Below are 18,125 nucleotides of genomic sequence, written 5' to 3' on the forward strand. Positions count from 1 at the left end.
CCTGGCGGTCCAGTGGTTAGGACTCCGCGCTTTGAGCCCGGGTTGATCCCTGGTTGGGGAACTAAGATCCCACAAGCAGCGCGGTGTGGCCAAAAGAAAAAAAACACGCAGATTCCTCCACTGCACCCACATATTCCAATTCGGAAACCACGGGGGAGAGGCTCACAATTTGCACTTTGGCAAACTCCCCAGGTGAGACTTGTGAAGGGTCAACTTTGCCCGACTGGGGCAAATAACGTATTGATGAGCTCATCTGTTGGCCATTCCGGGTGCCCTCTATACCGCGGGCTCATGGTAACCTTTACAACAGGGGTTCTAAGACCCGCCTGTCAGCATCCCCTGGGAGATTCCGAATGTTCACATGCACACACCTGCAGACTTGTGATTCAGGGGTCTGGGTGAGGACACAGTGTTGATTTTAATCAGGGATTTTGATGGGGTGATAATAGGCCAGGAAAACTTCCCAGGAGGTGAAGCAGCTAGAAGAAAACTGGGGTGGGGTGGGGGTGGGGGGTCAGGAAGGGGCGGGGGGCGGGGGGAGTTGAGTTCAACACCATGATCATTAGGCTCTAAGAAAAAACATATGTGACAGGAGGATTTCAGGGTTCTAGATCCCAGCAGGAAAGCTGCCTCACCCCAGAAAACAGCACACTTTCCTCTCTAACCACCCTGAAACCCGCCCCATGTCAGGTTGTCGGGAAGATGAAATAAGGCCATACTTCAGTTCTGCTCACTCGCATGGCCTGGAAAGTTGTCTGTTGTTTATCTGCATTGGAAGCTGTCATTGCAGGCCTGGAGATTTCCTTCATTGTGTCATTTACGAAGACAAATACTTTCAAAGAAAATAAAAGATCCTTCGGGATGCTGTGTGAGAGCACGTGACCACTCTGAACTTCAGTCTCTTCATCTGCAAGCCAGGTAGGAAGAGGAGTACCCAGGGGGGTTGCGGGGGAGGGGAAGCTGTAGGCCACCTGGCCCCTCCTAAAATAGAAGCTCCCTCAGTCTGCAGAGTGTGTGTGCCAGCTTGTCTGGGTTTTGACTGATGGGGGAATGTTTTCCTGACTGGCAAATATCTGCGTTTCAAATTGGGTGAGGCTTCCCTCGCTGATTTTCGCAAAACTTTTTGTAAAAGAGCAAAGGAAAAAAGCTGGCTGGAAAGCCGAGGTTCAGAGAGGCCTCAGCAGAATGGGCAGGAGAGCTAGCAGAGCCCGGTACCTTGGTGTCCTTATGGGTTAGGTGGGGACAGTGCCGCTGCTTACCTTGCAGGGCTGTTGGGAGAACGAGACAAGGGGGGTGCAGCTTTACACACTGCAAAATGGTGGCGTCCTGGAATCGCAAACTTGAGCAGAGACACCAAGGTCCTTAGGGGGCTTATTAAAGCAGCACAAATCACAATAGCCAGCAGGTGGAAATACCAAATGTCCATCAGCTGAGGGTTGGATAAACAACATGGGGTCCATACTTATTACCGAATATTATTCAGCCACAGACAGGAACGAAGCACTGGTTCATGCTACAATGTGGAGGACCCTTGAAAACATTGTACTGCATGAAAGAGGCCAGACGCAAAAACCATATATGATTCCATTTACATGAACTGTGCAGAAGAGGTAAACCCATAGAGACAGGAACTAGATTAGTGGTTACCAGGGTTGAGGGAGAGGGGGATGGAGTTTCTTTTGAGGTGGATGGAAATGTTCTGGAATTAGACAGTGGTGGTTGTTGTTCAACTCTAAACATACTAAAAACTACTGACTGAACTGTAAACTTTGAAAGGGTGAATTGTACAATATGTGAATTATTCCTCAAGAGAACTGTGATTTAAATGCCCCTCCCTAAGCTCCAGACCCAGGCTTTCTGACTCAGTAATCACACACTTTACACGCTCCCCAGGAAGTTCTTATAATTGCAAAACTGGGGAGGGAAGGGATTTGTCCCAATCCAGTCCGGCTCTGAGCTGCTCCCAGGACCCAGAGAGGACTCCTGATAGCCCATCCTCAGGCCTGGCCTCTGAAAGTCGGGGAAGGAGAGAGGGAAACAGACAAGAGGAAAAGTCAAGCGGGAGGGGGGATGGGGTGCTACTTTAGACGGGGTAGTCGGAGCCCTTGCACCATTCATTATCTCCTGTTGGAACAGTGCCTCCCCAGGAAGCTAAATGACCCCTGTGGTAAGGAATTAAGAGGTGGGGACAAAATAAATCGGGATGGAGGGGCACATCTCCTGGGCAGAACTCCAGATGGTGTGATAAAGCTCATCACTCCTGAAGTGCGGGCCACCCATGGCCACTTCCTTCTAAAGAGAACAGGATGGAAACAGGGAAAAACAGAGAAACCTGACCAACAAGCCCTCAGCCAAGTGATCAAGATCAACATGGGGGCTTCCCTGGTGGCGCAGTGGTTGAGAGTCCGCCTGCCGATGCAGGGGACACAGGTTCGTGCCCTGGTCCGGGAGGATCCCACGTGCCGCGGAGCGGCTGGGCCCGTGAACCATGGCCGCTGAGCCTGTGCGTCCGGAGCCTGTGCTCCACAATGGGAGAGGCCGCAGCAGTGAGAGGCCCGCGTACCGGGAAAAAAAAACAAAAAACAAAAAACATAAAATTAAAAAGTCTCCCCTCCAGGTTCCCCCGGGGCACCTAACCGAATGTCCCCCTCAGGGTCGTCAGCACTGCAATACCTTTTGGTCACATTTGAATTTAGGCCACAGAACAGTGCTCCCCAAATGAGTCAGCAACCCGGCCTTCTGATTTTAAAGCAGTGGATCTTTCTGAAATGCTGGAAATGTCCCGTAGCTGTCCGATCCAGGACAGTAGCCACTAGCCCCACGTGGAAACTGGGCACTTTCGGGGGACTGGCGTCCTCTGTAGGGGCAGGGCCCCAGACACGGGGCCGGTCGCCCACCAATGCACCTCGATGATCGTGGGGTTGAGCACATTGGGAAGGGCCCGTGGTCCCCCTGCACAGAGCATCTGCGTTCAGTCCCAGGTCAGTCTACCTCAGAGGTCTGAACCTCTGCCACGGGGGAGCGATATTCTTACAGCGAGGAGACAGTGGTCCAGGAAAACAAAGCATTAATTACAGCGAAGAATCGAGGAGGTGGGCGAGACCTTCCAGGGACTCTCGGCCCTGCCTGTGCAGGAGAATCTGCCGGATCCCCGGCCACACCTGGACCGAGGGAATCAGAACCTCCGGGTGGGGCTCAGGCCTCGGCCGTGGCTGGGAGGCCAGCCACTCTCCTGTGGTCTCCAGGGGACTTTAGGAGAAGCAGTGACTTGCTGCTGGTGGTACCTCCCATCTAAAGAGGGGGCTAGAATTACAGTCACAGCAGCAAAAGGGAAACGCAGAATGGAAAACACCTCCTCCGGAAAGTCTCCCTTCCTGGCCCCAGCTGAAAGGGGCAATGCGGTGGTACCTACCGAGCAGGGCCCTGATCATAGCACAAGGCTGCTTCCCTACCTGGGCTCCCACCAGAGAGTACGGCTCCTCCTGGGACGTGGACACCGCCTGCCCCTCTGAGGTCTCCGAGGCAAGGCGACAGCATGAGCCCCGCAGGCCTGACATCACCTGCTGTTTCTGGCCCTTGGCGGCTCCCACTGGTGGGGGCCCAGCCACTTCAACGGGTACCCGTTCCATCCTTCATCTCCTAGAGCCCTTGAGCCCTTGAGAGGTGGGCCGGGACTGACACAGGTGAATCCTCAGCTGCGTCTGATGCAGCCGTGTAGACAGCGGGGGCTCCTGCACGCAGCGGCAGTGTTGTTTCTTCTCACGACAGCCCTCACGGTGTTCTCTCTGTTGAGTGCGGTGACGAGTGGAGCAGGAAAGACAGGCGGCGGCCAGTTCTCCAGGGCTGCTGTGTAAGCTGCTACCAGGACCTGGACCAGATCCTGCGCCCAGTGGCAGGCTGTGTGAGGGATGCAGGTCGGGGAGTGACATGCGCCGATTCGCAGTTTAGAAAGAGAACTCTGGGGGATGGAGTGGGGGTGGGACTCGGTCTGGCAGCAGGAGACTCACCTGGAGGCTGGGAGCAGACGTCTAGCAGAGCTGTGGCACCTAGGGCACAGCCACGGGGATCTAGAGGAGGAACGGTCTGAAACCAGAGCCCATGGACTGTCTGCCAGTGTCCAGAAAAGCCAGGTCCGGGGGCGCCTCCGGACCCCACCCAGGTGACCACAGCTACCTGTGGCTCCATACAGCCTGGCAGTGTCCCCGCCGCCAGCCCCACCCCTGGGCCTGCGAGCCCCTCCCTGCCGCTCCCCGACCACCAGTGTCTGGCGAGGGAGCCATCCCGCCAGTCGCACGGTGCACATCACGGCTGAGCCAGGGGCTCTCAAATGCCTCCGACATGGTGCGAATACACTCTTGTGTCTTTTTGCCATCTGCCGCTGTCATTAAAAACTTACATTTCCATCTGTTTTCACACTTTTCTCGCCTCCCAGCTTCCCTTCCCGGAGGCATGTAGCACGAATCCCACGCCGAGGACCCGAACGTTCCCTCGCCTCTTGGAATCTGGGAGCTTCTCCGCGACGCACAGGGGTTAGGGGTAACGGCCTTTGTGGGTGACCAGAGCTGTTAATTCCTCTTAGGTCGCTACTGACAGTGACCTCTGCCCCTCCCCCCACTCCTCCACACACACTTTGCGGGGAGCCACCTAACAAAACTTTTTTGTTGGTCGTTTTCATCTGTATGTGTGGCTTTGGCATTAAAAATACATGAAAAATAAACTGCAGGGCTTCCCTGGTGGCGCAGTGGTTGAGAGTCCGTCTGCCGACGCAGGGCACACGGGTTCGTGCCCCGGTCCGGGAAGATCCCACATGCCGCGGAGCGGCTGGGTCCGTGAGCCATGGCCGCTGAGCCTGCGCGTCCGGAGCCTGTGCTCCGCAATGGGAGAGGCCACGGCAGTGAGAGGCCCGCGTACCGCAAAAAAAAAAAAAAAAAAAAAAAAATATATATATATATATATATATATAAACTGCAGACATTAGTAACCATTCCCCCAGAATGTATTTCAGGAAGAACAGACTAGAGAAATAAGGATCAGAGAGCCATGTTTTGAGTTCAAAACAAGTTGTCATTCTAGACCAGCCCCGAAGAGACACCCACCCCCAGCTATATGGCATCCCTGACCTTTCATGAAGAGTCAAGTCCACGTAGAACCCAACAACCCCACAAGGTCGTGACCACAAACTACTCCTGGTAGACCTTCTCAAATACAGCTTTGCAAGTGTCAGCATAGTTACTAACATTCTAGAGGGCTTTTTAGACCCTGTGCCAGGCGTTATTCTAGGTTCTGTACGCGTGGTCATCCGCTGCATCTTCCCAACAACCTAGTTACTACCCTCATCTGAAGACTGGGGAAAACTGAAGCTCAGAGAGGCAAAGTAACTTGCTCCAGGTCACCCAGCTGAGACATGGAGCCCGGGGATGGACCCCAGGAGGCAGGGGCCAATTCAGGATAAGGAGAAGGTTTCTGCTGCTGGGCCCCCGGGGCTCAGACCCTGCGGAACCTGGGGCAGCTAGGAAGCCGGGTGCCTCACAGTGTGTCCCCGGGCCAGCAGCACTGCCGCCCTGCGAGCTGGTTAGGGATGCACAGCATCAGGCCCTACCTCAGACCACCCTGCGACGGGATCTGGATTTGAACCAGCTCCCCACTGCGAAGCACTGGTTGCCTCACGGCCCCCACAAGGGACAAGGAAGGTGGGGAAGCTACCCGCTAACTCCCATCCACAGTGGGTGAGGGGGACTGCCAGGCGGCCCTGAGAGTCTGCACCCCAACTGCTCCTGCACCGAAGGAAGCCCTTGGAAAGAAAGGTGCGGGTGCGGCGGCAGAATCCTGCTGGCACATAAAGGGGGGGGCACTGCCCCTGCAGATGTGGTCCCAGGTACCCTGCTCTTACCACCCACCCCACATTCACACCCTCAGTCTCCCAGACTCCTCACATCCCTGTGGAATTGTGCCCATTCCCCAGATGAGCAAATGGAGGCCCAGGGAGGTTGGTGACCTGTGTGCTTGTGACTCCCATTTACTGACTGTCTGCTCTGTGCCAGGGACCACGTGGGGTTTTACGTAGATCATTTTCCTTCATCCACATGTGCACCCCACATGGGAGGTCCTGTTACCCTCACTTTTACAGGTGAAGAAAAGGTTCAGAGAGGTTGAACGGCTTCCCAAGGCCACACAGCACCATGCGACTCCGGCTGACACCCTTGCACCCCTAATCTTTCTCACGGCTCCTAAGAGGGATGCTGGGGCTGCAGTGGGGTCCCATGCCCCCTGATGTCATGCCCTAGAGCTTGCACGGAGCAGGCCCCCTACACCTCACCCCTCCCTCACGGGGAGACACAGCTTGCTTGAAGGCAGAGCCTCAGGGGCAGTGAGTAGCATCACGGAGTTTCCTGCAGCCTGGGGTGCAGATGTCACCAGTAAGGGTCCCCCTCACTCAGCCGGCACCGTTCTGGGGTGCGTAACCCGGGCTGGCTTCACCAGGGCCTCCAGATTCAAGAGGCCCAGAGCCCAGGACTGGTGTGGGTGCCTGGGACCTCAATACCTTTCTTTCTCCAGGAGACCAAGGGGACTCGCCTGGGCCCTGCACGAAAGCCAAACCAGCACCCCAGGGCTGCACAGCCTCTGGCCGCCCCTCCACCTCGCCTCCAGCCCACAGCCCTCTTCCCATTGCCATGGGCACTAATGGCCGCCCCTCCACCTCGCCTCCAGCCCACAGCCCTCTTCCCACTGCCATGGGCACTAATGGCCGCCCCTCCACCTCGCCTCCAGCCCACAGCCCTCTTCCCACTGCCATGGGCACTAATGGCCGCCCCTCCACCTCGCCTCCAGCCCACAGCCCTCTTCCCACTGCCATGGGCACTAATGGCCGCCCCTCCACCTCGCCTCCAGCTCACAGCCCTCTTCCCACTGCCATGGGCACTAATGGCCGCCCCTCCACCTCGCCTCCAGCTCACAGCCCTCTTCCCACTGCCATGGGCACTAATGGCCGCCCCTCCACCTCACCTCCAGCTCACAGCCCTCTTCCCACTGCCATGGGCACTAATGGCCGCCCCTCCACCTCGCCTCCAGCTCACAGCCCTCTTCCCATTGCCATGGGCACTAATGGCCGCCCCTCCACCTCGCCTCCAGCCCACAGCCCTCTTCCCACTGCCATGGGCACTAATGGCCACCCCTCCACCTCACCTCCAGCTCACAGCCCTCTTCCCATTGCCAGCACCCCAAGGCTGCACAGCCTCTGGCCGGCCCCTCCACCTCGCCTCCAGCCCACAGCCCTCTTCCCACTGCCATGGGCACTAATGGCCGCCCCTCCACCTCGCCTCCTGCTCACAGCCCTCTTCCCATTGCCATGGGCACTAAGAGCCTTGGATGAAGTGGCAATGAGCCAGGGCAGGCTGCTGAGTGGGCTGGAGGCCTCTGAGTGGTACCCAGGAGGTGTGTGGGCTCCTCCAGCTGTGGACGGAGCCAGCCCTCAGGGCGAGCACCCAGCCCCGAGACCCAGCATCCCCTGGGTTCCAGAGGGAAAAGGACGGGGACAAAGTGTCAGCGTCACATCCAAGCAGATATGAGGGGCACTGGGAATCCAGGCGGAAAGGGATGCTTTGCCTGGACAATCAACGAGAAATATGTGCTGGGAGGCAGCTCTGTGGGGATGGTAAGAGAACAGGGTCAGGGCCTCCCTGGGGGTGCAGTGGTTAGGAACCCGCCTGCCAATGCGGGGGACGCGGTTCCAGCCCTAGGCTGGGAGGATCCCACATGCCGCGGAGCAACTAAGCCTGCGCGCCACAACTACTGACCCCACGTGCCACAGCTACTGAAGCCCGCAAGCCAAAACTACTGAGCCCACGCGCCACAACTACGAAACCTGCACTCTAGAGCCCGTGCTCCACAACTACTGAGCCTGTGCTCTAGAGCCTGCAAGCCACAGCTACTGAGCCCGTGCACCACAACTATGGAGCCTGCACTCTAGAGACCGTGAGCCACAACTACTGAGCCCATGCTCTACAACTACTGAGCCTGTGCTCTAGAGCCCGCGAGCCACAAGTACTGAGCCCGTGTGCCACAACTACTGAAGCCCGCGCGCCTAGAGCCCGTGCTCTACAACAAGAGAATCCACCGCGATGAGAAGCCCGTGTGCACCGCAACGAAGAGTAGCCCCTACTCGCCGCGACTAGAGAAAGCCCGTGTGCAGCAATGAAGACCCAAACGCAGCCAAAAATAAATAAATAAATTTATATTAGAAAAGAAAAGAGTATGGGGTCTGGGTTCAAATTCTTACTATCTGATGGCCTTGGGCAAGGGATCTAAGCCTCTAAGTTCCTCAAGTGCCCCATCTGTAAAATGGGGATAATAATAGTGTCTATGCCAGGAGACTGGATTATTATTCCCAGCCCGTCTCTCACTCCCTTTAATAGACACGTCCATCCCTTCCTGTGCCATGGGACCGCCCAGCTCACCCACGTGGGGTTTGGCCGTGGGACTTGCTTGGCCCACACGCCCAAGCTGAGAATGCTCTCGCACGGCCTGGCTTGTGCTCTGTGCGTCTGTCACAAGGACGCACTCCAGTAGCTGCTGGCCACAGAATGAGGCGGCACAGGACACTCTGCAAATCAAGAGGCCAAGACCATCCAAAGACCCGTCACCAGCCGGACCAGCCCCTCCACGATAAGCGATTCTCTGGAGCCCACCTGTGTACCCGGGTGTGCACCACCTTCTCTGCCCGCCCAAGAAGCAGGGTCCACTGCTCGTTACACGGGATCTTTACTTACAGTGCAAAAAAGAAATTATAAATCACTTTTTGGACTGTTTCAATGTCGGTAAGACAACTTGTAAAAAATGAAGCCAGCCCTTTGCAAGAAGTCCTTATATGTGCAGACCTCCTGGGCACCCGTCTGCATGGCCCAGGCCGCTGGGAGTCTGTCTAGAAGAAAGCCTGTCCCTGGTACCCAGATGGCCGTCACTGTGCCTCGGGGTCGGCAAGAATATGTAGGCATCAGAGGTCCGGTCCACTCAACGGGGCCTGGGAAATGTCGTTCTGGACGAGGGCAGGGCCGCTTCCTCGCTCCTCTCGCCACGCCTCTGCTGGTCCAGTGCCGGAATCTCTCTGTCTTCCCAGCCAGCGTTCTCAGCACATCTGTCCCAGGCACCCCGGGACACGCCAAGCGAAGGGCAGCCAGGGAAGGATCCAGTGCAGGCAAATCCCCGACCCACGCGTGCCTTCTCCTCAGGCCTCAGGGTCTGCTTCTCCATCCTCCGGGCCCGACCCTGACTCCTCCAGCCAGACTAGGAGACAGAGGGGGGCGTCAACATCTGGATGGACCCCACCACCACAGCCAGGCCCCTTTCCCTGGGAGCTCTATGGCCGGTGCCTCTGGGCGCCTTGCTTTGTACCAACGCCCCAGCTCCCTGTGCGTACGGCACTGGTGTCAGCCGCTTCTGAGAGGGGACCCCAGTGATGCTGGGTCTCACCTGGGTCCCACGGGATTTCCCACCCATCCTCTGCCCACACCCAGCACCGAGCTCCCCCAGATCTCCGGCTGAGGTCCCTGGGATTGTACCCCTGGCTTGGCCTCTTCTGAGTGCCTGTCTGGAGATGCCTTCAGGCCCGAGGCTGGGCGGGAGGTCCCCGCTTCTAGACGGGGAGTTGAGATCCAGAGAGAGGTGACCTTCCCCCAGTGAGCAGGGTAGTCTGGGCAGGGCAGGGTTGTCTCCAGTCCCTCGCTGTGGGGGGAGCCCCAGGTATCTGATCACCACTCAGAGCCCACAGCCCTGGAGGAAGTGCTGCCCTAAATATCGCTGGTGAGAAGACCAAGGACACAGGCCGCGTGCGGGCTGTGAAGTGAGGCCCTTGACCTTCCTTGTCACGAATGCTCACGGCCTCTCTGAGGCACAGCTGTTCTCTGTGAGACAGGGGAGCCGAGGCCTCGTTCCCAAAACCACACGCTAACGCGTGGCAGAGCCGGGATCCAAATTCAGGGTTTTGTGCCTCCGAGGCCTGTGCCCTTTCTCCTACACCTCCCTCTCTACATGGGGAAAAGCAGAGGGTCAGGCCTGAGCTCTGCCACCGGACAGGACAGGAGGGGTCCCCTGGGCTGGTCCCTCGGCACTAATCCACCCTGGGACTCCGTGGGCTCTCAGGGCCTCTGGGCTCTCACCCCGCGGACCCTGAGGAGTAACCATGAGTCTCCCCGGCACTCACACTGGCCCTAGGAGCAGGGAAGGTGGTTATGATCCCATCTTACAGATGAGAACACTGAGGCACTGAGAGAGAAGGGAGCGTAATGGCAGAGCCAAGGACCAGGGCCTCGGCTGCCCACACTCAGCTCTCCGATTAGACGCTGAAGCAGAAACCCAGCTCTTCTCCCACCCTGCTGTGTGCCCTTGGGTGAGTTGCTGTCCCTCTCTGAACCTCAGTTTCCCCAGCTATAAACTAGAGATAAGGGTGGTACTCACAGCCCACAGGGTTGGAGGGAGAATTAAATAAGATTTGTGGAAAGCATTTAGCCCAGTGCCGGGCACTTGAAAAGGTGACACAGGACTGTGACCAATGGCTATCACTACTGTGCATGGCCCAGCTCCAGTAACCACACGGGGCCTGGCCCGAGCCCGACGGCTTCTCCAGCTCATTCCCCCTGGCGGGCAAGCTGACATCCAAACTGAGAACTTCTGGAAAAGCCTCCCCAAGTCCCCCACTGTCTCCCACCAGTCCCACATCAGCCTTGAAGGCCCGTGTCCTCTGCAGGAGCCAGGCAGGGCTCGCGTCACGACGGTTGATTGGCTGAATGACGGTAGCCACTGAGACGGGGTCTAGCCTGGCAGTCCAGAGCGCGAGCTCCAGATCTCACGGCCTGGGTCTGAATCCCAACTCTGCCACGTACCAGCTGTACGGCGAGTGTCTCAACCTCTCTGAACATCAGTTTACCCATCTACAGAATGGGGATGATGAAAACGGGACCTAACTCAGAGTTACTGTGAGACCTCAAGGAAAAAATAATCATAATCAGTAAGTCCCCTACATACGAACCTTCAAGCTGCAAACTTTCAAAGATGCAAACGTGCGTTCGCACGTCCAATCACGTAAGTTAGTTCACGTGTCTGGCGGACATCATCACATCCTCTACAAGTGGTTGTGCGCTTGTGTACTTTACTGTACAGAACTGTATAGAGTACACAGTACAGCATCCTTATTTCAAGCCCAGGATGTCTGGCAGCAAGTGTAGAAGCAGTGGTGATGTAGCAGGTACGGCACTACCCAGACATCACTGGACCGTTTTTTCGAGAGAGTAGCTAGACTTGAGTCCAGCAAGAAACCAGAACCTGTGCCGTCAATGTCAGGCACGAGTGAAACTGCAGCCGGCCCTCCGTCTCCTGTTGCTGACGGTCCTTGCCAGCCCCTGGGTGCCAGGTGGTGTGCTCTACTATTGTACTTTTCAAGGGACGGTACTGTACGATTAAAAACGGTGCCTTTATTTTTTGTGTTTGTTTTTTACGTATTATTTGTGAAAGGTATTATAAACCTATTACCGCACGGTACTGTCTAGCCAACTGTGTTAGCTGGGTACCTAGGCTAGCTCTGCTGGACTTCAGGATGCGCTCTCGGAATGGAACCCGTTCGTGTGTAGGGGACTTACTGTATTATTCGCAACAGCAGCAATAAATCTGTTCATGAAAAATGTCCCACTGGCTCCAATAGTGTCCAGAAAGGGGCCGGGGGTGGGGACACAGCAGTTTGGGCGGCTCCCTCTCACCCTCTCTCTGGGAACGGTCCCATCCCTTCTCTCCTCCCTGCAGTGCGCTGCCGCGGAAGGCGCGGAGATCGGCCACAGCCTGGGCGCGGGGGAGTTTCCAAGCCTGTCCTGTCCGGCTGAACCGCGGCGGCGGGCAGGACGGAGGCCCAGTTCCCCAGCTGCAGGGGAAGGCACCTCCGTCCGTCACCTCCGTGGGCCCGCCCAGCCCCATCCATCACTCGCCCGGCTGCCGGCGGGGGCTGTCTAGCTAATTACTTAACGAGCCACACCTTGCTGAGGCTGGTGCCACAGCGAGGCGCCCACGGGGGAGTGTACGCAGAGCCGAGTGTAAATTTTTAATAAACTGGGGGTGCGGGCGGACCCACAGCCCGGAAGGGGGCCCCCGTGAGCCGCGCCCAGCCAGGCCCCCCAGACCCCCTGGCTTAGCACGGTGGCAGGGTGGCCTCACCTGCCCTCCGGGAGTCCCTCGGCAGGATCACGCCCGTGGGGGTCGGCGGGGTGATGATGATGTTGGGCACATCCAGGTGCTTGTCGCTGAGGACGGGGGCCTCATCGTGGCTGCTGCTGACACACATTTTTAAGCCTGAGAGGGCAGGCCGTGGAACACACACGTACACACACGACAGAGAGACAAGCATCAGTGGCTGCCGGGGACTGCCCCCCGCTCCTGCCGGCCGCCCTTCTCCAGCACGGTGTCCCCACGCCACACGCGAGGAAACTGCGCCTCAGGACGGCGAAATGCCCCGTCCGACCTGCGCAACTTGGCGAGGGCGTGAGTTTGCTTTGCTTTGTCCACTACTGTGACCTGGGTGTGTGACACGCAGTAGGTATTCAAAACACGGCTCTGAATGGATGAAACCAACCGGGCTTGAACCGGAACCCAGACCTGTCCGAATCATAGCCATGTGTGAAGTGACCTCTCCCACAATTTATTTCCTGAGAGAGTTTGTGTGAGATCAGTATCGTTTCTTCCTTACGAGTGATGAACTCACCGGAGAAACTGTCTGGGCCTGGAATTTTCTTTGGGCGCTTTGGTTTCTTTAATAGAGACGGGGCTATTCAGATTTTCTGTTTCCTCTTGCGTCCATCTGGCTACGTTGCATTAATCAAGGAATCTGTCCATGTCTTCTAAGTTGTTGAATTCCTTCTCTTCTCTCTCCCATAAACTCAGTCCAGGTAATCCAGCCCAGCCCAGTTTTCATCTCCAGCTGACATAAAAGTACTCTCGCCAAACCCCTTCCTTATTCTCCCCATCTGAGTCAAAGCCGTCACCGTGCGCTGGAAACCAGAGCCTCGGCCACAGTTCTCCTGTCCTCCTTACCCTCCAACCCTCCGGCCAGTTTAATCAACCACCAAGCCCGCAGATTCCACCGCCTTAATACCTGGGACATCCTTCCTCTCCCCCTCTCACGCCCCTAGCTAGCCTCTCCGCCCCCCTCTCACGCCCCTAGCTAGCCTCTCCGCCCCCTGGCTTACCCCTCGGCAGCCCGCCCTCCAAACAGCATCAGAAACAAACAGATCGTACCTCGCAGCTGCTCAGAATTCTCACCAGCTCTTGTCAACTAGCTACAGGCAGCATTTTTCCAAAAGTGTGTCCCCTGCAACACTGGCCTCCTCAGACTCCCTCAGGAAGGGGGCTCCATGATCAAATGAGTCTGCGAATCCCATCTACTCTGTCCTCTTGGAGAATCCCATGCATGTTAGACAATTAAAGGCTCTGAGAAGTCCTGCACTAAGGAAGCTGCTTTCACTGTGCTTCAACCCGGGCTTCCTGAACTTAAATAACCTTGATGTCTGTTTTTGGAGGGACACCTGTTACCATCTCACAAGACCATGAGTCATGAGATACATTTTGGGAAATGCTGATCATAAATTAGAGTCAGCCTCTTAGCCCAGCCTTCAGCCTTCACGGTCTGGCCCAAACTCGTTTTGAAGCTTCATTCCCTGCCACCTGCCCACACGCCCCGAAATGCCCACAGGCCCCCAAATGCCCTGGGCTCCCCAGCCCTTTCGTGCCTTTGCACAGGCCGCCCCGCCTGCCTGGAGCGCTCCTCGTTGCTTTGGCAGGGCGATGACCTCCTACTGATCCTGCAAAAGCCAGCACGGTAGGCTCTTCTGTGGGGGAAGATGTCCCGGGTATCTGACCCCACTTCTTCAGTCTGAGGTCTTCCAGGGCTCATCTCACTGTATGGCAACGACTAGTTCTGTCCCCCTTTACTGTGCGCGGCTGGAGGACAGCCTCCACTCACTCAGCCATGTGTCCCTTGAAGCTAGCATTCTGCCTGGGACAGAGCAAGTAGGACTGCTTTCAATTTTAAATAAAAAACAACTTCAGGGGCTTCCCTGGTGACGCAGTGGTTGAGAGTCTGCCTGCCAATGCAGGGGACACGGGTTCGAGCCCTGGTCTGGGAAGATCCCACATGCTGCGGAGCAACTGGGCCCATGAGCCATGGCTGCTGAGCCTGCGCATCCGGAGCCTGTGCTCCACAACAAGAGAGGCCGCGATAGTGAGAGGCCCGTGCACCGCGATGAAGAGTGGCCCCCGCTCGCCGCAACTAGAGAAAGCCCTCGGACAGAAACGAAGACCCGACACAGCCATAAATAAATAAATTAATTAAAAAAAAAACACAACAACTTCAGGCACTGCTGAATTGGGTAGTCACATCTTTGTCTCTGTGTCCCATCACTGCGTTTTTTTTCCCCCCAAACAGCCCCAGACTGGATTGCATCAGCTCAAGTATCTGAGCGCCTAGCCAACATGAGGAGCCGAGCAGTGGGGTGGCCTTCCCTGACCCCCACTGGGACAGTGCTCCTAAATGACCACTGTAGGGTTGGGGTGGTGGTTCTCAAGTATGTCCCCAACAGGTGGAGTCTAATTCCCCTCCTCTCCAGCACGGGATGGACTGAGGATGAATTCTAATGCCTAGAAAAAGAGGGATGGGATGGCGTGTGACTTCAGGAGAGGTCATAAAAGACACCGCACTTCCTTCGTGCTCTCGCTCTGGGGAAGCCAGCCGCCACGTTGTAAGGATGCTCAAGCAGCCTGAGGAGAAGCCCAGGTGGTGAGCCAACAGCCGTGGGAGGGAGCCACTTAGCAAGTGAGTCCGCCAGCCCAGGCAAGCCTGCAGATGAGACCACAGGCCCAGCCGACAGCTTGACTGTAACCTCACGAGACCCTCTGCGACGAACCTCCAAGCTAAATTGTCCCTGAATTCCCAACCCCCAGAAACTGTGAGATAATAAATATTTAAGCCACTAAGTTTGGGGGTGATTTGTTACGCAGCAGTAGGTAACTGATACAGTCAGCACAGCTTGCCTGTCCTTGAAACTCCATTCCTATTTCCCCGCTAGGAAGCCCCTGTGGCCCCCTGAATCTAACAGGCTGGTTAGTTTTGTAGAAAGAGGCCACGTCCCCTGCATCAGACTACAAGCCCCTCAGGAGTACCCACCAAGGCCACTGCCGACCTTCTTGAAAGCCTTAGTATGCTGTTTCTTCCTGCCATCTTACACAGAAGCCCAGAATGTAAAACACATAAAAAGAAGCCACTTGGAGGAAGCCCTCCTGTTATCACTGCACCAGTCAGCCTTTAAGGATCATTGGCCACGTGCCAGACACTTCCTCCTTCAGGCTTCATGGCTACCCCGTGAGATGCAAACTCACAGACTGAGGACCAGAGAGGGTAAGAGCTTGCACAGCGGTGAACACCCAGTGCACAGGCAGGGGCAGGATCTGAACCCAAACCCGGGTCTGTCTGACTCCAAAAGCTTCTGCTTCTTGTAACCACGATCCTATAACAGAGCCAGGAAACTATCTGAAAGGTGCCTGAGAGTAAATATGTTTTACTTTGGGGGCTATGCAGTCTCTGTTGCAACTTCTCAGCTCTGCCACTGAGGGCAAACACAGCCACAGACAATATGTGAATGAGTGGGCGGGGCTGTGTGCCAATAAAACTTTATTTACTCAAATAGGAGGAGCAGCCAGCTCTGGCGCAAGGGCTGTGGTTTGCCACAGCCAGCTCTATAACATCCAGGGGTCGGGGAGTTTGGATCAGGGACATGCCTGACGTCCTAACAGGCAACAAAGGAACCTCAAAAGCCCGAGGCTCGTTAATGCCAAAACCAAAACCCAAATCCCAGACCTGGCTGCTGCTGCCGCCAAGTGACAGGTGCTGGGCGTGAGGAAATGAACGGAATGAATGAATGGGAAGTACTTGCCCAGTGAGCCGGGGCCAAGACGGTGTTCGGTCCCTGCGAGCTTCCTCTAGAATCATCCACAAAGTGCGTCTCGGGGAGCACCGGCCACAAAAGCAAGGTCTGGTTACTATTACCTGGAACCGAAGGGAGTCTCCCTGCTCGGTCTCCAAGGCCCCTTCCTCGGCGAATATTCCAAAGCTCTAAAATAAAAGGCTAATGGAGAAAAACCACACTCCTCCCAGGGCCACCGTTTGCATTTTAACATGTTCTGGGAGCTCAGTGACAAAGCCCACATTCTTCTGTTGTGGCCTCTCCCGTTGCGGAGCACAGGCTCCGGACGCAAAGGCTCAGCAGCCATGCGCGGTATGTGGGATCTTCCCGGATGAACCCGCGTCCCCTGCATCAGCAGGCGGACTCTCAACCACTGCGCCACCAGGGAAGCCCCAAACCCCACATTGTTAATCAGGAAGCATCAGGTCGCTTGGTGGGCCCTGGAGAGATGCTGGAGGCTGAGAGGAGAGAGGGGAGGAGGGAGGGGAGGGGAGGGGAAGGGGGGAGAGGGTAGGTAAGGGGGAGAGGGGAGGTAAGGGGGGAGGGGAGGGGGGAAGGGAGAGAAGGGGGGAGGGGAGGGAGGGAGGAGAGAGAGAGGAGGAGATCGGGGAGGAGAGAGGAAGGAGGGAGAAGGGAGGGAGGGAGAGAAGGGGGGAGGGAGGAGGGAGGAGCGGGCGGGAAAGGAGGGGGCCAGGACTCCTGCCCCTCTCAACCCCCCAGGCCCCCCAGCCTCAGAGCAGAGGTGGCTGAGCACGAGGGAGCAGCTCTCAGGAGATAAAGCCGACTTTAGGGATTAAAAACAAAAGCCAGCCTTGCCCCAGACAAGAAGCTCATTTGTGCTAACGCCAGAAGGTTATTTGTTAATTGTGTGCCCGTCTCAGGCCAGTGAGAGCCCATTTCCTGAGGGGAAGGGCTTGGCTGGGATCCCAGGGGGCGGGGCCCCAGGAGGGAGGAAGCAGGGCCCCAGAGCCGCTGAAGATTTTGACTGGGCATGGGATGGGGGGCTTGCATAGGAAGCCTTCCGGGCTGGCAGCTGTCACCCGCCTCAACCAGGCCCTGCTCTGGGGCACACGCCGTCTCAGTTGTGGAGACGGAACAAGCTGGGCCTGAGCTCTCTGGCCTCCTGGCGCCCACTTTCCCACGGGGGAAAGGCGGAGGCTGTGATGGGAGGCCAGGCCGACTGCCTCTGAAAACCTGGTTCGGCCCTTGTCCATGCCCTGCTCCTGGGCAGTGGTTTTCCATCTTGGCTGCCTACTGCGGCCACCTGGAAAGTTTAAAAAATATCCCGGGGTGGGGGGGGACCCTGCTTCCAGGGGGCCAGATTTCACCGTGCTACACAGGCCACCAGGACTTTAAAACGTTCCTGGGTGACTCTGACAGCAGGGCTGGGACCCCCCCGAGCTAGGGCACCGGGGAACACACGGCTTTCCTCGTATCCACGGCTGGAAAAATGGAGCTCTGATACCAATCTTGCAGGGATGAAATACAAGGTATGGGGCGTGGGGCTGCCCAGTGTGGGAGAAGTGGCCTGGGGTCAAACACTGGGGGAGGTGAGCACTGCTGCCGCCTCCCACAGAGATAAGCCACCCCTTCTTAAGCACCCCCCGTGCCAGGCTCTGGGCGGAGTCCACATTAATCCTCACACCATCCCTCGGATTGCACGCTAGGGTCATGGCCATTCTCCAGCGAGAAAACCAAGGCTTGGAGAAGGAAGGTGACGTGTCTGAGGACACGCAGAGGCCAGGTGGCTCCCAGGCCTGAGCACCCACCTCACTCCTTCCGGTATCAGCCACCACTTCTCATCCTTCAGAAGCCCTGAGCCAGGCCTATCCTCTGTTCAGGATGCCCCAGGCACGGGGGACACCGCACCATTCCCGGCCCCCGAGCCACCCAGAGGCCGCCAAGAGCAGGCATCGTGGCTTAAGGGCGCCCTCTGCTGGCTCTTTTTAAAATGGCGCTCGATCAGCACCCTGGTGCCGGCTCGCAGACCCTGCCTGGGACCATGTCCCTGGGACCATATCCACTCTTCCCCAAGGCACCATCACACAGTGGCCCTGCCGGACCCACAGTGCAGTGGGAGGCCAGAACGTACACCTGGGTTCCTCCACTGGCGGGGCTCCACCTCTGGGCCTCCTT

The 18,125-nt window shown here is 57.0% G+C and overlaps 1 protein-coding gene across 3 annotated transcripts in view; it reads right to left on the reverse strand.

Annotated features, from left to right (window-relative positions):
• Positions 1-8,741: 8,741 nt before the first annotated feature.
• Positions 8,742-18,125, reverse strand: part of C20H16orf74 (chromosome 20 C16orf74 homolog) — a 29,794-nt gene continuing 20,410 nt past the window's right edge. For all 3 annotated transcript variants that reach the window (XM_059998955.1, XM_059998956.1, XM_059998957.1), the window contains 2 exons: positions 12,193-12,327; positions 8,742-9,279 (listed from right to left, as the gene is read on the reverse strand). In XM_059998955.1, the coding sequence (XP_059854938.1) occupies positions 9,221-9,279; positions 12,193-12,327 (194 nt within the window). In that variant the 3' untranslated portion in view covers positions 8,742-9,220. The remainder of the gene's footprint in view (positions 9,280-12,192; positions 12,328-18,125) is intronic.

This window comes from Delphinus delphis, chromosome 20 (assembly GCF_949987515.2).
Source record: "Delphinus delphis chromosome 20, mDelDel1.2, whole genome shotgun sequence".
Lineage (NCBI taxonomy): Eukaryota > Metazoa > Chordata > Mammalia > Artiodactyla > Delphinidae > Delphinus > Delphinus delphis.